We start from the raw sequence: 15,437 nt of genomic DNA, 5'->3' as shown, positions 1-15,437 counted from the left end.
TTATTTTTTACTAGGCTGAGCTTTTCTCCCAGATTGCACCAGACATGGTAATTTTGCAGGGCTTATTCTGCTTTGGATATATTTGGCATTAATGCTAGCTTAGGTTTTATTTTTCAGGGAAGCTCTGCAGGTGATGTCAAGCAGTGCAGCTACAGAACTACACTTCTGAATTTCTGTGTTTCTTACTCTGGTACTTGGCTTTAGTCCAGCTCTCAGCCCCATGAAAGACTTAAAACTCCAGCTCAGAGGCTCCAGCATTTCAAAAGCCACAGTGAACTTAAAACCTGTGTGATCTCTGCTGGGGCTGCCCACGATCCTTGTGTGAGTGGAAATAACAAATGAGAGGGAATCTGATGACAGGAGTGGGGAAATGGCCAGAAAGGAGCAGTGAATTTGTGCTGTCACTTGTCTGCACTGTGCTCCCCAAGCCCAGGAGTCACAGCCATGAGGAGCCCTTTCCTTTAACCAACTTTCTTGTTCAAGGAGAGAGTTTTTCTCAGAGAGTTTCCTCAAGGGAGTTCGCCCTCCTCCCCCACGCTGACTTGCAGCGGAAGCCACGCAATTAATTTCCATAAGCCCTATAAAAAAATCTCAACCTAAGGAACAGCTTGTCATGCTGAAGGAAGAAGTGATGAAAGCATATTTTTTATAAAATAGTGTTTTGAAGGGCTCCTCTCTCCTAAATGTTTGTACTGCTAGAGTCTTGAGTTTATAAACGCCTAATTGTTCTTGTTATCTCCAGTTTTTCTACTGAAGTGTGAAGATGACCTTGAAGGAGTCTTTTGATAAACCTCTGAGTTGTAAGATAGATTTTTATCTCTATAGTATCACAGGCAGATCGAAGTACTTGGTCAGATCATAATTCTGAAGAGCTAAAAACCAGGACTAATTATGAAATTCCCTCAAGAAAACTTAAACTAAGTGATCACGAAAGTTGAAATGGGTAAAAGCTTGTGTAATAAATTGCAGTGGGCTGTGCAACGTTTATATCTCATCTTTTCTGCTTTTTTCTTCACCTTTGCTTCCCTCTTAATTACAGAACAAATTGATCTTAAGGATCCTTAAAGGCTGATATCAAGTATCTTAAGTACCCTTACAGCTAGTGCTATTAAGACTTGCCTGTTTCTACCTCAATTTATAATTTTCACAAAAGCTCTAGACCATGAAGTGGATGATTTTTCTGGAGTGGCTGTTTGAACCCTATTGATGAGGCCTAAAATTTGAGTCTTCACATGCTAATTCTGTGTCTTTTTAGTCCTGTGTATGAAATGGTCTGCTGTGCTCTCCTGTTCTGATGTATTAGCTATTCTCCAGAGGGTTAGATCCCTAATCTTCCCTTCCTCCCAGCCTCTGGAATTTGTGATGCCTTCACTAAGTTCAGGGAGTTGATGTGCCTAAGAGCAGTGATCACTAAGATCTCTTCCTGCCAGCAGTGCCTGTCGTGGTCAAGCCCAGTGTGTCTAACTGGGCACAACATCCTGTGTTTCCTGTTCACCACTCACTGCACCCAAAGGTAAAATCTCTCTGCTTCCTATAAGTATAGAATAAATAATAGGTATCATGCATCATCTGTTGCTGTTCATAAAAGGAGGTAAGTACTGTAATTTCTGCTCTGTTGAGGGAGAAATAAAGCACAAAGAAAGAGAGTGAGAAGGCTTTGCTGTTGCAGTAAATCTTCAATAGCAGAGCTGAAAATAACATGGTATGAAATAATGAATTCTAGCTTGAGAAGGCTGAACTCAAGTTCAGTGACAGTGTGGAGTAATGCATGGTGTCAGAGTCCCATCAGGGGGTCAGTGCACACAGCGGGGCCTTTCCCAGATGGGAAACAGCCCCACTCACTTCCCTTGGGAATCTGGCTGGGCAAGAAACCATCCCAGCCCCTCGCATTTCCTCGAGGCAGGACTGAGGCATTTCCTCTGTGCCTTCCTTTGAGGCCCTTGTCAAAGCAGGGTCTGGTGTTTCCTGGGATCAGCATCAGCTGAGCCCCCCGTCCCTCCCTGCAGGACTGGGAGTGAGGAGAGGGGGCTTCACCTCCCAGCACTGACCCTGCAACCCCAGGGGAGCCCCGAGAGGGTGGGGACATTATTCAGCTTTGGAACACCATGGGGACAGCTCTGTGTGTGTGCAAATGCTGTTTTTCCTTTTTAAAGGACTCTGGCTTGAGTTTCTCCTGAGGAGTTCTGTCACAGCTCTGCTGTATGGAAATGTGTGTGCACGTGCAAATTTAGGCTGATGTGTGGAGTTTCAGACTTCAAACTTTTCAAATTGCTTGGAAAGTTAGGAATAATTCAAGAACCATCTTTGTAGATAAACACTAATGTAATAATTCTGATTCTTACCCAGGCCCCTGAAAATTACTCCTTTTAGCAGTTATTGTTAATAATAACAATATTATTATTGTTGTGGTGCAACATCATGTTTCATGAAGTGGAAATATAAACGATGTATTTGTGCTGTGGGATTTTGGCTCTGAAATTATTTTACCACTGATGCTGAATGGTTATGGGAGGGCTGGTTTTCCTCTCAAGGTGTGTATAAAGGAGTTAATGCTTTTCCTTTTCATAAAGCACAGGCCAGTGCAGGCTCAGGCAGGATCCTGGTGATGACTGTAAAGTAGATGCATGCTTGTTTTTTCACACATTCTAATATCCATATTCCTCTCATGATTACTGCTGTGAATTAAAGGCATTTTGAAGAGCATTCCACATAAGTACAAAGAAAGCTATTTCAATACTATAATAAAATAGGCCTGGGAATTGGACCGCAAGGTCTCTATTTGTAACTTAAAGTTTTCCTTATTAAAGTTATGCTTTTTAAGGTGGTGCACTGGAATTCAGCATTGTGAAGAGATGTCTTTTTGCTCTGTATTAAAAAACAAAATATGCACTGACAGCATGTGTTTTCAGAGTGTGTTACAGAGCTGTTTGTTCATATTTAATGTAAATGTGCAGATGCCCAGAGACTGTTAGATTCAGCAGCAGGTTTGCATTGCAGAGGCTTTCAGCAGGAGAACCTGTGTTCATTTGTGCCATCACTGTCAGCTCAGACCTTTGAGGACATTCCAGGCAGGTCTGCACCACATCACTTAGCAGTGGACTCACGGTGGCACTGAAGAATTCCGAGTTGTGTTTGCTGTATAAACAATGCCTCTTAAGTAACAACATTTTACCATAAACCAATATTTTATTGTTGTAATAGAACGACCCCAGTGTGCAGCAGTCCTGGCCTGTGATGTGTAGTGCCAGGAACTGTACTGGCACGCTGTGTGTGCAGCCACACAGGGAGCTGGATCATGAAACTGGTTTAGATTTAAACCAATACTTCTTTTTTTTCCAAGCCAGCTCAGTTGTGAGCTCCAGCTCCTCCAGCACAGCACAGCTGAGGGGGCTGAATGCTGTGCAGGAGGGGATGTGTCAGTGCCTTATGTCACTATTGCTGCTGAAGCCTGAAAATTGTTGAATCACAGCCTCAGGTTTCTAAATGTCTTTGTAAATCCAGCCCTTAAACACTCTGTCTTGGCTTCTGGAGAGCTGTCCAAATGATTCCACATGTGTCCTTAAGTGCTGTACCAGGTTTGGCCTTTTGTGAGTGAGAAGTGCAGATGGTGAGTGTTTGATACAGCTCTGTGTGCATATGCTTTTGCAGCAGACCACCCTGTGTTTATATGTAAACACTGCTAGACTATTTAAGCACTTAACTTAATCTTTTGCATCCACTCAGTAATAAAGCATAATTCCTCTATGACCAAAATAACATCCATAGCAAAGTTGAAAACAAGCAGATTTGTAAGAATCAGTGGAAGTCTGCCTTCTCTCAGGTTTGCATCTTTCCTTGCTTCCACTTCTCTGAAGGTAGAGTGGGCAAAAATTTTAACAAATTTGTTCCTTAGGACCTTTGTTCAAGGTGACTTAGCAGATCAATTCCTTGCAGCCCACACAGCCTGACTTCTTCTCACACCTGTGGATTCATATTCTCCAGTGCTGATACTCCCTCCTTCTCATTCTGTGCTTTAGCCCCAAGACTGAAGAACTGTGCCCAACTCAGATTTGCTCCTTCTGCCCTCACCTCCCCTCCTGGTAGTTAGAAGTCAGTTAGTTATTTGAAAGAACGTTTTTCCTTTCTGATGTGTCATGAATAAAGATTTTACAGCTGGAACAGAGGCATTGCAGGAGTAGCAGAGACCAAGTCAGTGTGCGGATGAGAAGGGAAGATGAGCCAAGAGGATCCTGGCTGGAATCTTCCACCACGAGAAACTTGGAAATTGGGTGAGAAGAGAGAGGAAACTGCTGAAGCAGTTTGTTCAGAAAGGACAAGAGGATGGTGTTAACAACTGTATGAGAAAGCAGCCTGGCAAGGAAACTCATAGCTGGAGGAGAAGTTGCTCAAAACAAGAGAATTTAGTACCGGAGCCAGGAAACTGTGAGCATTTTATAGAGGTTCTGCAGAAGTGAAAAGCAAGAGCCTGTGTTAACAATAATAATTTAAAAAAACAAAACCAAGACAACCTGTAGAATTTGGGAGAGGAGGCAGAGACTTCCAGGAGTGTTGTACAGATGTCAGGGATGGTGCCAGCTGTCTAATTTAGTCTTGAGACGTGAAGTCGCTTTCTCAGCGTGAGTGGTGTTGGATTTCTTTTCACGCTCTTCATTGCCTATCCAAGCAGGAAGTGTCATCTCACCAGAGCTGGCAGAGGTCACTGTTTTAATAACTGTTGTTAATTGATGCTTCTGAAAAGCCTTCTATCAACTTGAATTTGCTACCTGCAGAGACTTGCCTAGCAGATAGCTGAATCAAATTAAAACTTAAATTCCACGATGAATAAATCACACCAGAACTGTGATTACTCTCTGTGTGTTAAAATATACTATTTCTCCAATCAGGCTGCCTGAACTCTTTGAAAGTCTGTAATATTTTAAATTCTGCTGCTAAAATGTTTAAGTTGTGTATTGAGTCTTGGTTCTGCCAAAAATAGCTGTTCCATAGGTCTTGGAATGAGTGCAGGCAAACTCTGTCCCCCAGTGCCTCCATCAACCAACCCAACATGTGCAGCAGGGCCAGCTCATGCTTCTGAAATATCACACGTGTGAAAAGAAATTATTAACTGGGTTGAAAATATTAACTGAAAGCCAAAAAAAAAATTAAATCTGTGAGCAAGTAAATACTGTGCTAGTAAGTGAGAGGATGTGTGGAGAGTTTCCCCTGTTGCTCTCCAAAATATCATGAATCCAGATTTGACAGAATTGTAGAGTTTATTTTTGTCTTATGTGTGGTGTTTTCTGCTAAGTGTATAGGAAAGATTGACTTCTTTCATGTACAAATGTGTATTTTTACTCCTTTTCTCTTTATCTCCATCTTCCCAAGATCACTTAGCAAAATTTCCTTTCTTCCAAAAGAAAACGATTATTATTAATACCTGTATTTCTAATTTTTAAATTCTTATATTGTGTGGAAAAAAAAGACCAGCATGCAAGTGAAAAACTGTGTGGGAAAATGCTATTTAAGTCTTGTCTAAGGTGTTAAACATCACACTAACACTGGATTGCTGGATCTAATCCAGTAAAAATAAAAAAAAAAATATAAAAGAGAGGTCACATTAGAGAGTGAAGCCATCTGTCCAGTGTGGAATTGAAAGGCATTTTTAATGAATTACTTTCCTATATTGCTGTCTTTTGGGGGGCCTTTATGTGAATCAAAGAGATGGTACAAGACCATTTATCTACAAAAATGGTTCCTGAATTATTTCTACATTGTCAACCTGATGTTTTAGCATGAAATTTCTCAGTGAGTGTTTTGCATAGATAATTAGGCCTTTCTAAAGAGTATTTTCTAACTGGCTTCAAAGGTGTCTTCTGCATGTCCCAGGCATTTTTTCTCTAATAGGGACCAAAGGATTTATGTGTACACTTACAGGCAAAATAGCAGATTTCTTAACTAATACTTCTATTACTTTATTCTAGGTTTTTTTTTCTCCTGCATGTTCATAACAAGGCTTCATTTGAAGTGTAATATTTTGAATTAATTTTAGTCATTGCTGATGTTCATGAAGTAGATTTGTTTTGACTTTTGTAGTATTAATCTGGCATGTTTGTGGAAAAAAATAGCTCTTCTACATTAAATAAAAATACTGATTTATAGTGTTGACAGCCTTTGAGAGCATCTGATGGACTGGCTGGCTCTGCACATTCAGATGCAAACCCCTGAATGACAATATTAGCAATGTTTTTTAAAGTTAAGCTTTTGTATCTAAAATACAATTTTAATACCTCCTGAAAAATCATGAACTTGTGTCATGAAGGAAAGAAGAAGCAAAAATGGCAGGGGGAAGTTGAAGATGTTTTTAAAATTTCCCCCAGACCAGTAGAATTACATTGGGAAAAATGTTTAGTACTTGATAAGGTGTAATGAGGTGAAGACCTGTTGGTTGAGTCTGTTCTTTTCTGAGTAGGATGTTCAGGGATCTGGATTAGGAGGCACGTATGGCTCTGGATTAGGAGGCACGTATGGATCTGGATTAGGAGGCACTTATGGATCTGGATTAGGAGGCACGTATGGATCTGGATTAGGAGGCACGTATGGCTCTGGATTAGGAGGCACGTGTGGCTCTGGATTAGGAGGCACGTGTGGCTCTGGATTAGGAGGCACGTATGGACCTGGATTAGGAGGCACGTATGGATCTGGATTAGGAGGCACGTATGGCTCTGGATTAGGAGGCACTTATGGATCTGGATTAGGAGGCACGTATGGCTCTGGATTAGGAGGCACTTATGGATCTGGATTAGGAGGCACATATGGATCTGGCTTAGGAGGCACGTATGGCTCTGGATTAGGAGGCACGTATGGCTCTGGATTAGGAGGCACGTATGGCTCTGGATTAGGAGGCACGTATGGATCTGGATTAGGAGGCACTTATGGATCTGGATTAGGAGGCACTTATGGATCTGGATTAGGAGGCAGGTGTGGATCTGGATTAGGAGGCACGTATGGATCTGGATTAGGAGGCACGTATGGATCTGGATTAGGAGGCACGTATGGATCTGGATTAGGAGGCACGTATGGACCTGGATTAGGAGGCACGTATGGATCTGGATTAGGAGGCACTTATGGATCTGGATTAGGAGGCAGGTGTGGATCTGGATTAGGAGGCAGGTGTGGATCTGGATTAGGAGGCACGTATGGCTCTGGATTAGGAGGCACATATGGCTCTGGATTAGGAGGCACGTATGGCTCTGGATTAGGAGGCACGTATGGATCTGGATTAGGAGGCACTTATGGCTCTGGATTAGGAGGCACTTATGGATCTGGATTAGGAGGCACGTATGGATCTGGATTAGGAGGCAGGTGTGTATCTGGATTAGGAGGCAGGTGTGGATCTGGATTAGGAGGCACATATGGATCTGGATTAGGAGGCATGTATGGATCTGGATTAGGAGGCATATGGATCTGGATTAGGAGGCACGTATGGATCTGGATTAGGGTGCAGGTGTGGATGAAGTTACTTAAAGTCTTTTTAAATAGAATGGGACTAACCCAGAATGTTGCAATGAGAAGTTGTTACATGTTTTTGAGACCTAGGATAGTTCGTAATATGAAATTCTGCCTATAAAGAGTTAAAACTCTGAGCTGTAAAATGGGGATTATTGGGTGCAATCCTTTGCAGTCTGGCTCCAGACCTTTTTGAACAACCTTTGCATCCCAGAGAAGCAGTAGGGAATTTGTCTAGACACTCTCTTCAGCCCTTTGTAGGTGGAACAATGCCTGTTCTAGGACATGAAATTTCATCTTGTATTTAATTCTGAAAATTCCATTAATTTCTTAAGATTAAAATAAGCCGAATGTCTGAACAAATCTATTGCCATTTCCTTTTCCCTGCTTTGTGTTATTTCTTCTGGGTTTGTAAATGCTCCTTCCAACCATCATCTTTGGTATGTAGGAGAAAACTGAGATGTGCAGAGCACGTCAGAAGTTAGAAGTGCTTTTTGGCAAAGTAAAATTAGACTTTCTCCATCCTCAAGTGCTTTGCTTCTCTGAGACTGGGCAAGAGGTTCTGTAACATAAATAGGAACTGTCGTATTTTTGAGCTAAAACTGGACAGAGTTGTGTAAATTTTGTTAAGTGCTTATTTTGGCAGTAAATGTATGTATTTCAGTTCTACAAAATAAGTTCCAGACAGCAGCTTTTTCTCTGACCTTCTTTCCAAACAGCCTCAGGAGTGCACTTTATCTCCTCTTTAACATGTGTTCCTCAGTTTTCTCTGAAGTCATCACCAGTTACACTTTTACATCAGTTCACTGCATCTGATTTCTCATGTCCATCCCTTCACAAGATATTTTGCCAGATGTCCTCTCAGAAGGGCAAATCTGCAGACTTCTGCCTTAGATAAGGTTGTTTGTCATTTTGCATTTGATACAATTAGCCAGTCAGGCTAATTGAGTGATTATATATGTATTTTTGGAAGAATCTTTATTGTGATGAGTGCTCAGGAAAGCCTGATGACTACTTGAAAAAGGCATAGGGGCACCAAACAATGCTGCATACATTAATGCATTTTCTCCTGGTGGTCTGGGATCTTCTCTGCCATCCCATTGATGGAGAAGAGAAGGAAAAGACTCCCTGTGTGATGGTCCTGACAGAGCTGCCAAAGTAAAACATCACATTTCCTGGAGCACGTGGTTTTCTTTCTTCTGTCAACTGATCTATGAAAAGTGGTACAAAATTAACGGGCATCTAAGGCCAAAAAGTCACAGTAACTCAGCTTTAAGTGCTTTCAGAAGGTGGTTAATGCAAACTAGGAGATATCTGGTTTGCTGTATGTGTGGTTTCATTGAAAGGGAGGATTCCACAACCCCGTGCATTCCCTGCTCTGCCTTACACTGCTCACGTAGTACAAGGTGACAGTTGGGTTTGAGTCAGATTTTTAGCCTCATGGTCAGGACGAGTTTTACATTTAAAAATAATCTTACCTAAGAAAGACTTTGAAGAATTGATTACCTCCAGCCAGCCTGGATCCCATTTTCAAAGGATGAGTGTGCATGTCCACTGGGATTTTCAGAAGGATTTAAGCAGATTAAGTGCCCACGTCCAACTGTTGTTCACATGATTTAAAATTACTTGAATTTTTCTTCCTTAATGCATTGACTATGCCACTGTCTTGTTTCCTAAAACTTCTTATTTTGTTTGTTTTAACTTCTTGCCTAAAGCTTGGCAAATTGCAAAACTTAAGCTGTGCAAAAATCTGCATCATGACTTTTTCAGAACCACAGAATCTCTCCTTGCCTGCACCACGGCCAGTCATCCCTGGTCCCCCACAAGCAAGAGATTAATTTATTTGCAGAGCCTGGACTAATGGCATTTATGAAGCAGTAGAAACTCTCCTGCTGTGTGAAATCAGTCTGGGATTCAGCAGTGTTTGAAATGAGCTGGGTTTGTGCTTTGTGCTGCCCATGTGTGGTTGATTCCTCCTGGAGCAGTGTCTGATGTGCCTCCTCCTTCCCAGTGCTGAGGAAGTTCTTGGCTTCTGGATGTTTTTGGCTTTTCTCATCAGCAGCAAGTGTTAATGAGTCATTGCAGTGAATGGTGACTTTCTTCTGCACAGTTAAAAGTGTGGATTAAGGTTTTTCTCCAAAATTGTCACAACTAGTTTCATTCTTTGGTTACTTTTAAAAGCTGACTTTACCAGGTGAGGAGGTGTAGCTTTCCTGATTTGATTCTATTTTTTTCGGATTGTTTTAATCCTTTGCAAAGTAGCAATTGGAGCATAGCACCTCATTGTTGTTCAGGAGGTTTTAGCACTAACATTAGAAATTAATTATTTGGAAGAGCAAGAATTCAGTATTTTTCACCTTTATTTAAGCAGATTAAAGGGAAATAATTAGCTTTTTTTTCTTTTTTTTTTTTTCTTTTTTCTTTTTTTTTTTTTTTGAGTTTTACTGTTAATCTTACTCAGGCAACCAATTTTCCCAAAGTCTTTTTTTCAGAGCACATATGTGGATTAGCATGAAAACAGTTTTATTTACAAATTCATTCATGGATCTGCTCGAGTTGCAGAGTTTGTAAATGGGGACGGATCAGTGCACAGATGACACAGACTGTCCTGGAAAGTCTGCTAAAGCAAATATTTGGATTTTAATGTGTCCAGAGGAGTGGCTGAAGTGGCATGTCCATGGCCTGGGGTGATGTGTCCTGGGAAATAAGGTCTCTGTAAGGGTCTTTTCAGTGTTAATGGAGGTCAGTTCTTAATTTGATCCCAGGGAACAGGACAACTGTGTGCCAGCTCCCCTTGGCCTGCAGAAACAGGGATTACACCCAGCAGAAAAGATCTTGTTTTACCTTTGTGTTTGATTGCTCCAGAGAAACATCTGGAATTTACCAGCCAATTTCAGAGTCACCAGTGCATGAAATAAATTGGAAAGATTCAGGGAAAAAAAAAAAAAAACATCCCTAAGAATCATCCAAAGACTTTGATAAAACCTTTATCTGTTAAGTTTATCAAAGAGAGAGTAAGGACATGACAGCCTGTGAATTCCTGCACTGGAAGGGTAATTTTAATCATGTGTCCTTCAACCCTCCTGAGGAGAAAGTATAGAAATACAATGGCAGGAGTTTGAAGCTGACAGATTTGGACTAAAATTTAAGTGAGTGCATGTTTTTAAGGGCAGGGTAATTGATTTTCAAAACAGCTTGCAGAGGGCTTTGGTTTGTTTCCTCTTATCAACAACTTTTTGAATTATTGCTTGCATGTGGTTTTGAAAAATACGCAGGTATCCGAGAGAAACTGATCCAGGGAAGTCCCATGAACAGGGTTAAAAAGGAGAATTTTGAAAAGGATAATTCCTAAAAAGGATAAATATTTTTTAAAAGCGTCGTTTTTCTGATGTGAGTGTGTGAGAGAGCCCCTGTGTTAACGCTGCTGTTTGCTTTGGTGGGTAGGTACGTTGATGATGTGATCAGTCGGATTGACAGGATGTTCCCTGAAATGTCCATCCAGCTCTCCCGGCCAAATGGAACCTCTGCAATGCTTCTGGTAAGCTGGAATTTAATCCCTTGGGTTGATTTTCTTCACTGGTTGAATTACTATCCCAAAAATGCAGGGTACTAAAGGGTTTTTTTTCCCCAGAAACATATCATTCTTCATTTGCCAAAGCAATGCAGCATCTTTCTTGCTCTTAGGCAAATAAGTGATAAAAACAATTTCCCCTTTAAACAGAAGATCTATGGCTTTATTGTTAAATGTGATTGTAGAAATATGAGCACAAAACTCAAATACTCACTGTGGTTTTTGGCAGACTTGGCAATGAGTGAATCTTAATCACAATAATTAAGAAGGAAGAGAATATTGTGAAGAAGAAAAGAAGGAGGAAACCAATATAATTTAAATTTGTTCACGTTGCTCTTGGGTCAGTGAATTTCTGTTGTGTGATGAAGTTAAGAATTTGCCTTTGAAGGAAATGAGCAGTAAAGGCTGGATTTGAGATAAACAAGTCCAATACATTCAACTTATTTCTGCCTGACCAAGCAAGATTTCATTGCAGAGGAACCTGTTGTTCACATCCATTTTTACAGGCAGCTGTTGTGCTTACAGCAAAAGAAGTCTTTAAAGCTCTAAGACTTTAGGTGGAAGAGGAGTCCATGGTGTGGCAGCTGGATGCTGATTTCCTTCTAGGGAAAGGCAGAAGTCACATATTTTGCCAAATTTTAAATAAAACTAGGAAATACACCACATGCACAGATGAAGAACTGAGGCCAGTTCAGTCTTCTCCATCTCACATTTCTCATGGAAATTTCCCAATAGCAACTATTGCTGTGATTATTTTTAATTTTTAAGTATTTTAATTGTATTTAGTTCTAATTAATCAACTGTCCAACGTCTCATTATTAACTTTCTTTCAACAGCCACAAATTCACAAGAGATTAACTGAGTCAGAGGTTAAAATAAACAGCTGGCATTAAAACATTTAATCTGCAATTGTTGGATTCACCAAGTGGAAAAAATATATTCCAGAAAAGAATGGAACTCATCAGTGCAGTCTTAAGAAGTCTTAAGTCTTAGAAGTTTTTGCATTTCCTCTTAAGCTGACTGTGTTTTATCTGTTTTGCTGTAAAAAATGTCTGGTTTTGCTTCCTTGCTTTGAAATGCTTTCCATTTTCCTGGAGCCCTTCTTTGCATACTGAAGTACCTTCCACTTTTGGTGGCTTTTTGAGGTGCTCTGGAAATAGATGATGTTTTTCAAGACTCGGGCACAATTAGGAAATAAGGTAATTTAACTTGGATGTGACTGCCAAGGAACAAGGTTGGGTGGTAACTAAAGGAAGAGCCTTTCACCAGCAGCACTAACAGAGTGGCAGTTGCTCTCTAAATCAAGGACATTTTTGTTCCTACAAGATCCCAGCCCCGTGTTGAACCAGTGGTGTGCATATTTTCCTTGGATCAGAGATCAAAAAGATTGTTTTTAAAGTATTTTTGTGTGTGATTGTGTGATGGGTTTATCATTTTTTTGCTTTTAGCCAGGTTTTCCCTCTTCCCCATCTGTCTCAGTTGATGTTGCCAATATGGCACTTTCCATCTGGCCCTGACTGCTACAAAAGCTTTTGCTGTTTTCAGCCACAGATCCTTCCGTGAGAAAGGTGCTGAGGGATGGGCAGTGTGAAGAGCACCTCCCCCAGAAGGAGGGAGGTTTCTTCAGCACTTGTGATTTTTTCACTCTGAACTTAGCCCAAGCTACATCTGGAGCTGCTCCCCTGCGGCGGTGTGGTTTACCTCAGTGCCAGAGGCTCCAGATAATGCTCATTTTATCAGAATATTTCACAGCCAAACTGTTTGCCCAGAGTTAATTAACTAACTGTATCATCTCAACCATGCTCATCCTTGAACTGTTCGTAGCACATCTGGTGTCTTAGGAAGGTCCTTGATGCAAAGGTCTGTTTTTTATAGCATCTTTAAATACAATTACTCCATCTACCAGAGAAAACCCCTGCATTCATCTTCAAAGGCACTGGTAAGCACCATACATATCTTAAAAATGTGTAAATGATTGGAGGGAGATGGGGAAGAAGGGGAAGGGAGGTCTGGGAGACTCTTGGAGACCCAAGAAACACTGGGGCCTTTGCCAAACAAATTATCTTTAGGAAAAAGACCCAAGAGAGAAAGTTTCAGCCCCAGACTCTACAACTTCTGTGTGCACGTTTGTGGATTTTGCCGGGGTCCCCAGATTGATGGAAGACATGAGAATTTGACTCTAACATTTATAGATTTCCAAAAGTGACAGTGGATTGGAGGGTGACAGTGCCACCTCTCCAATGACACTGGACAAACCAACAGTCCATCAAATTTCTCCTCTTCCATAAAAGAAGGCAAAACAATGAGTTAATTACATAAAGTGTGTGAGAAAGTTCGTTACAAGAATGTAAACATCAGAAGGCTTAGAAAAACTTAAAAAATCAGGGTGACACACGTGGAAATCCCTTTCTGTCCTTAGCTGTACAGGTGGGACTTGCACCACTAAGATTCATCTGGGGTTCAAGAAGATGTCTTTCTCTTCAAGAAGAACAAGGAGCTGCTGGAGAGGGTCCTGTGGAGGGCACCCAGAGGTTTTGGGGCTGGAGCCGCTCTCTGATGAGGAGACACTGCTGGAGCTGGGCCGGGTCAGTCTGGAGAAGGGAAGGCTGAGAGGGGATCTCTCATGTCAGTATCTCCAAGAGGTGTCAAGTCAGTGCCAGACTCTCTTGAGTGGTGCCCAGCGACAGGAGGAGGAGTTACAGCCCTAAACTAAAAGAAACCACAGCAAGTTTCACTTCAGCATGAGGAAGAACCCTGAGATGAGCTCCCTTGGTCAGGGCATGGTGCCAGCTTTGTGGGTTTGATCCCCTGATGGGCCATTCACACTGATCCTTGTGGGTCCCTTCCAACTCAGAATGTTCTGGGATAAACTTCTTTCCATGGAGGGTGGCAGAGCTCTGGAAGAGGAACCCAGGGAGGGCGTGGGGTCTCCCTCTCTGGAGGCATTCCAACCCCACCTGGGTGTGTTCTGTGTCACCTGCTCCAGCTGACCCTGCCTTGGGCAGGGGGATTGCATGAGATCATCTCCAGAAGTCCCTTCCGACCCCAACAATTCTGGAATTCTGTAATAATTAGGAGCTGTGTGAGCCTGTTGGTCAAACTCTGCTGGCAAATAACCCTCGTGCTCAGCTGGGCTCTCCCTGACCAGAAGCTGCAAACTCCTGTGAGAAAAAAAGAACTGCTGCCTCCAGACAATGAGGAGGGTTTTTATGCTTCAGATTTATACACAGCAATTGTACCTCATTAGTCTGGATTTGTGCTACACAGGCCAAGCACATAAATAATTGAAACCTTTCAGAGCTGTGCGAGATCCTCAGCTGATTTTAAAAGCAGTTTATTGTGGCATTTCAAGGTGCTGTTTAATCCCAGTCTTCACCAGTGATTTTTCAATTAATCTTTTAATAGCTCTATGTAGAAAATAGACTAAACATAGAATTGTATCTGCTCTAATAACTGTGTAATGCAAAATTAATTTCCAGCAGCAGCACAGGGAAATGTGGACTCCTTAATGTTTTTGTGAGATTTTGTTGGTCAAATGCCAGGAATTGTAAATAGATAAACCTTTTCTTGTGTATCAAGAAAACATTGACTAATTTTTCATGAATGAAAATACCTAGATTATTTTTTTTGAATGATTAGTCATATTCCTAGATATATTACTTTTCCTACTATAATAATCAAATTATTTTGTGATTGTTTCACATACCTTGTTTCCATTATCAAAATTCAGAATATTTTTGTGTGAAGCAAATCCTGTGTACACTTTATTCATTAATAACAAAGATTTTAGAAGGCAGTAAACTTCAGCCCTACTTTTCCAGCTGAGAAATCTGAGTTCCTTAGCATCATGTGCCCAGCCAGTCCTACTCAGAGGAGAAGCTTATTTTCTTATCTACATCTGGGAATTACTTTGGCTTTAAATTCTTTTTGTCCTCAATATTTGTGAAGACCTACTACAGAAATTACAAGCACTGGCAGATATTTTTTGCAGATAGTGGACCTGTTTTCTGTAATTTGTGTTTCTAAAGCATAATGATATGTATAAGTAACTTCCAGCCCAAAAACCTGAATTGTTTCTGCCAAACTCAGGTCAGAAATCATGATTTTTTTTTTCTTTCCAGGTTATCTTACTAATTTTTTGCTTTAAAATTAATTTTTTATAAATTTATACTGCTGCCTAGATTTTTAATAGATCTGTCATATAAAAATATGAAGCAGGTTTTTTATAGGGTTTTATTCATTCTCCTTAAAACCAGACACATTTGCATTTGAACTTTCAGATCTTGTTCCCAGCATTTGCAGCAGGCTGATTGTGTGGCAGTGGGTTGTATTAATTGCAAATAGGCCAGACATCTGTTCCCCTGAAACTGAATAATTCCTT

The 15,437-nt window shown here is 41.0% G+C and overlaps 1 protein-coding gene across 1 annotated transcript in view; it reads left to right on the top strand.

The window, feature by feature from the left end:
* MED27 (mediator complex subunit 27) overlaps window positions 1–15,437 on the top strand; it is an 85,291-nt gene that overhangs the window by 47,033 nt on the left and 22,821 nt on the right. Inside the window, exon 4 of the mRNA XM_038156060.1 lies at window positions 10,930–11,023. Coding sequence (XP_038011988.1) covers window positions 10,930–11,023 — 94 coding nt within the window. The remainder of the gene's footprint in view (window positions 1–10,929; window positions 11,024–15,437) is intronic.

The sequence above is a fragment of the Motacilla alba genome, chromosome 17, assembly GCF_015832195.1.
Source record: "Motacilla alba alba isolate MOTALB_02 chromosome 17, Motacilla_alba_V1.0_pri, whole genome shotgun sequence".
Lineage (NCBI taxonomy): Eukaryota > Metazoa > Chordata > Aves > Passeriformes > Motacillidae > Motacilla > Motacilla alba.
The sequence above is the reverse complement of the archived record's forward strand: the minus strand, read 5'-3'. Positions and strand labels throughout refer to the sequence as shown.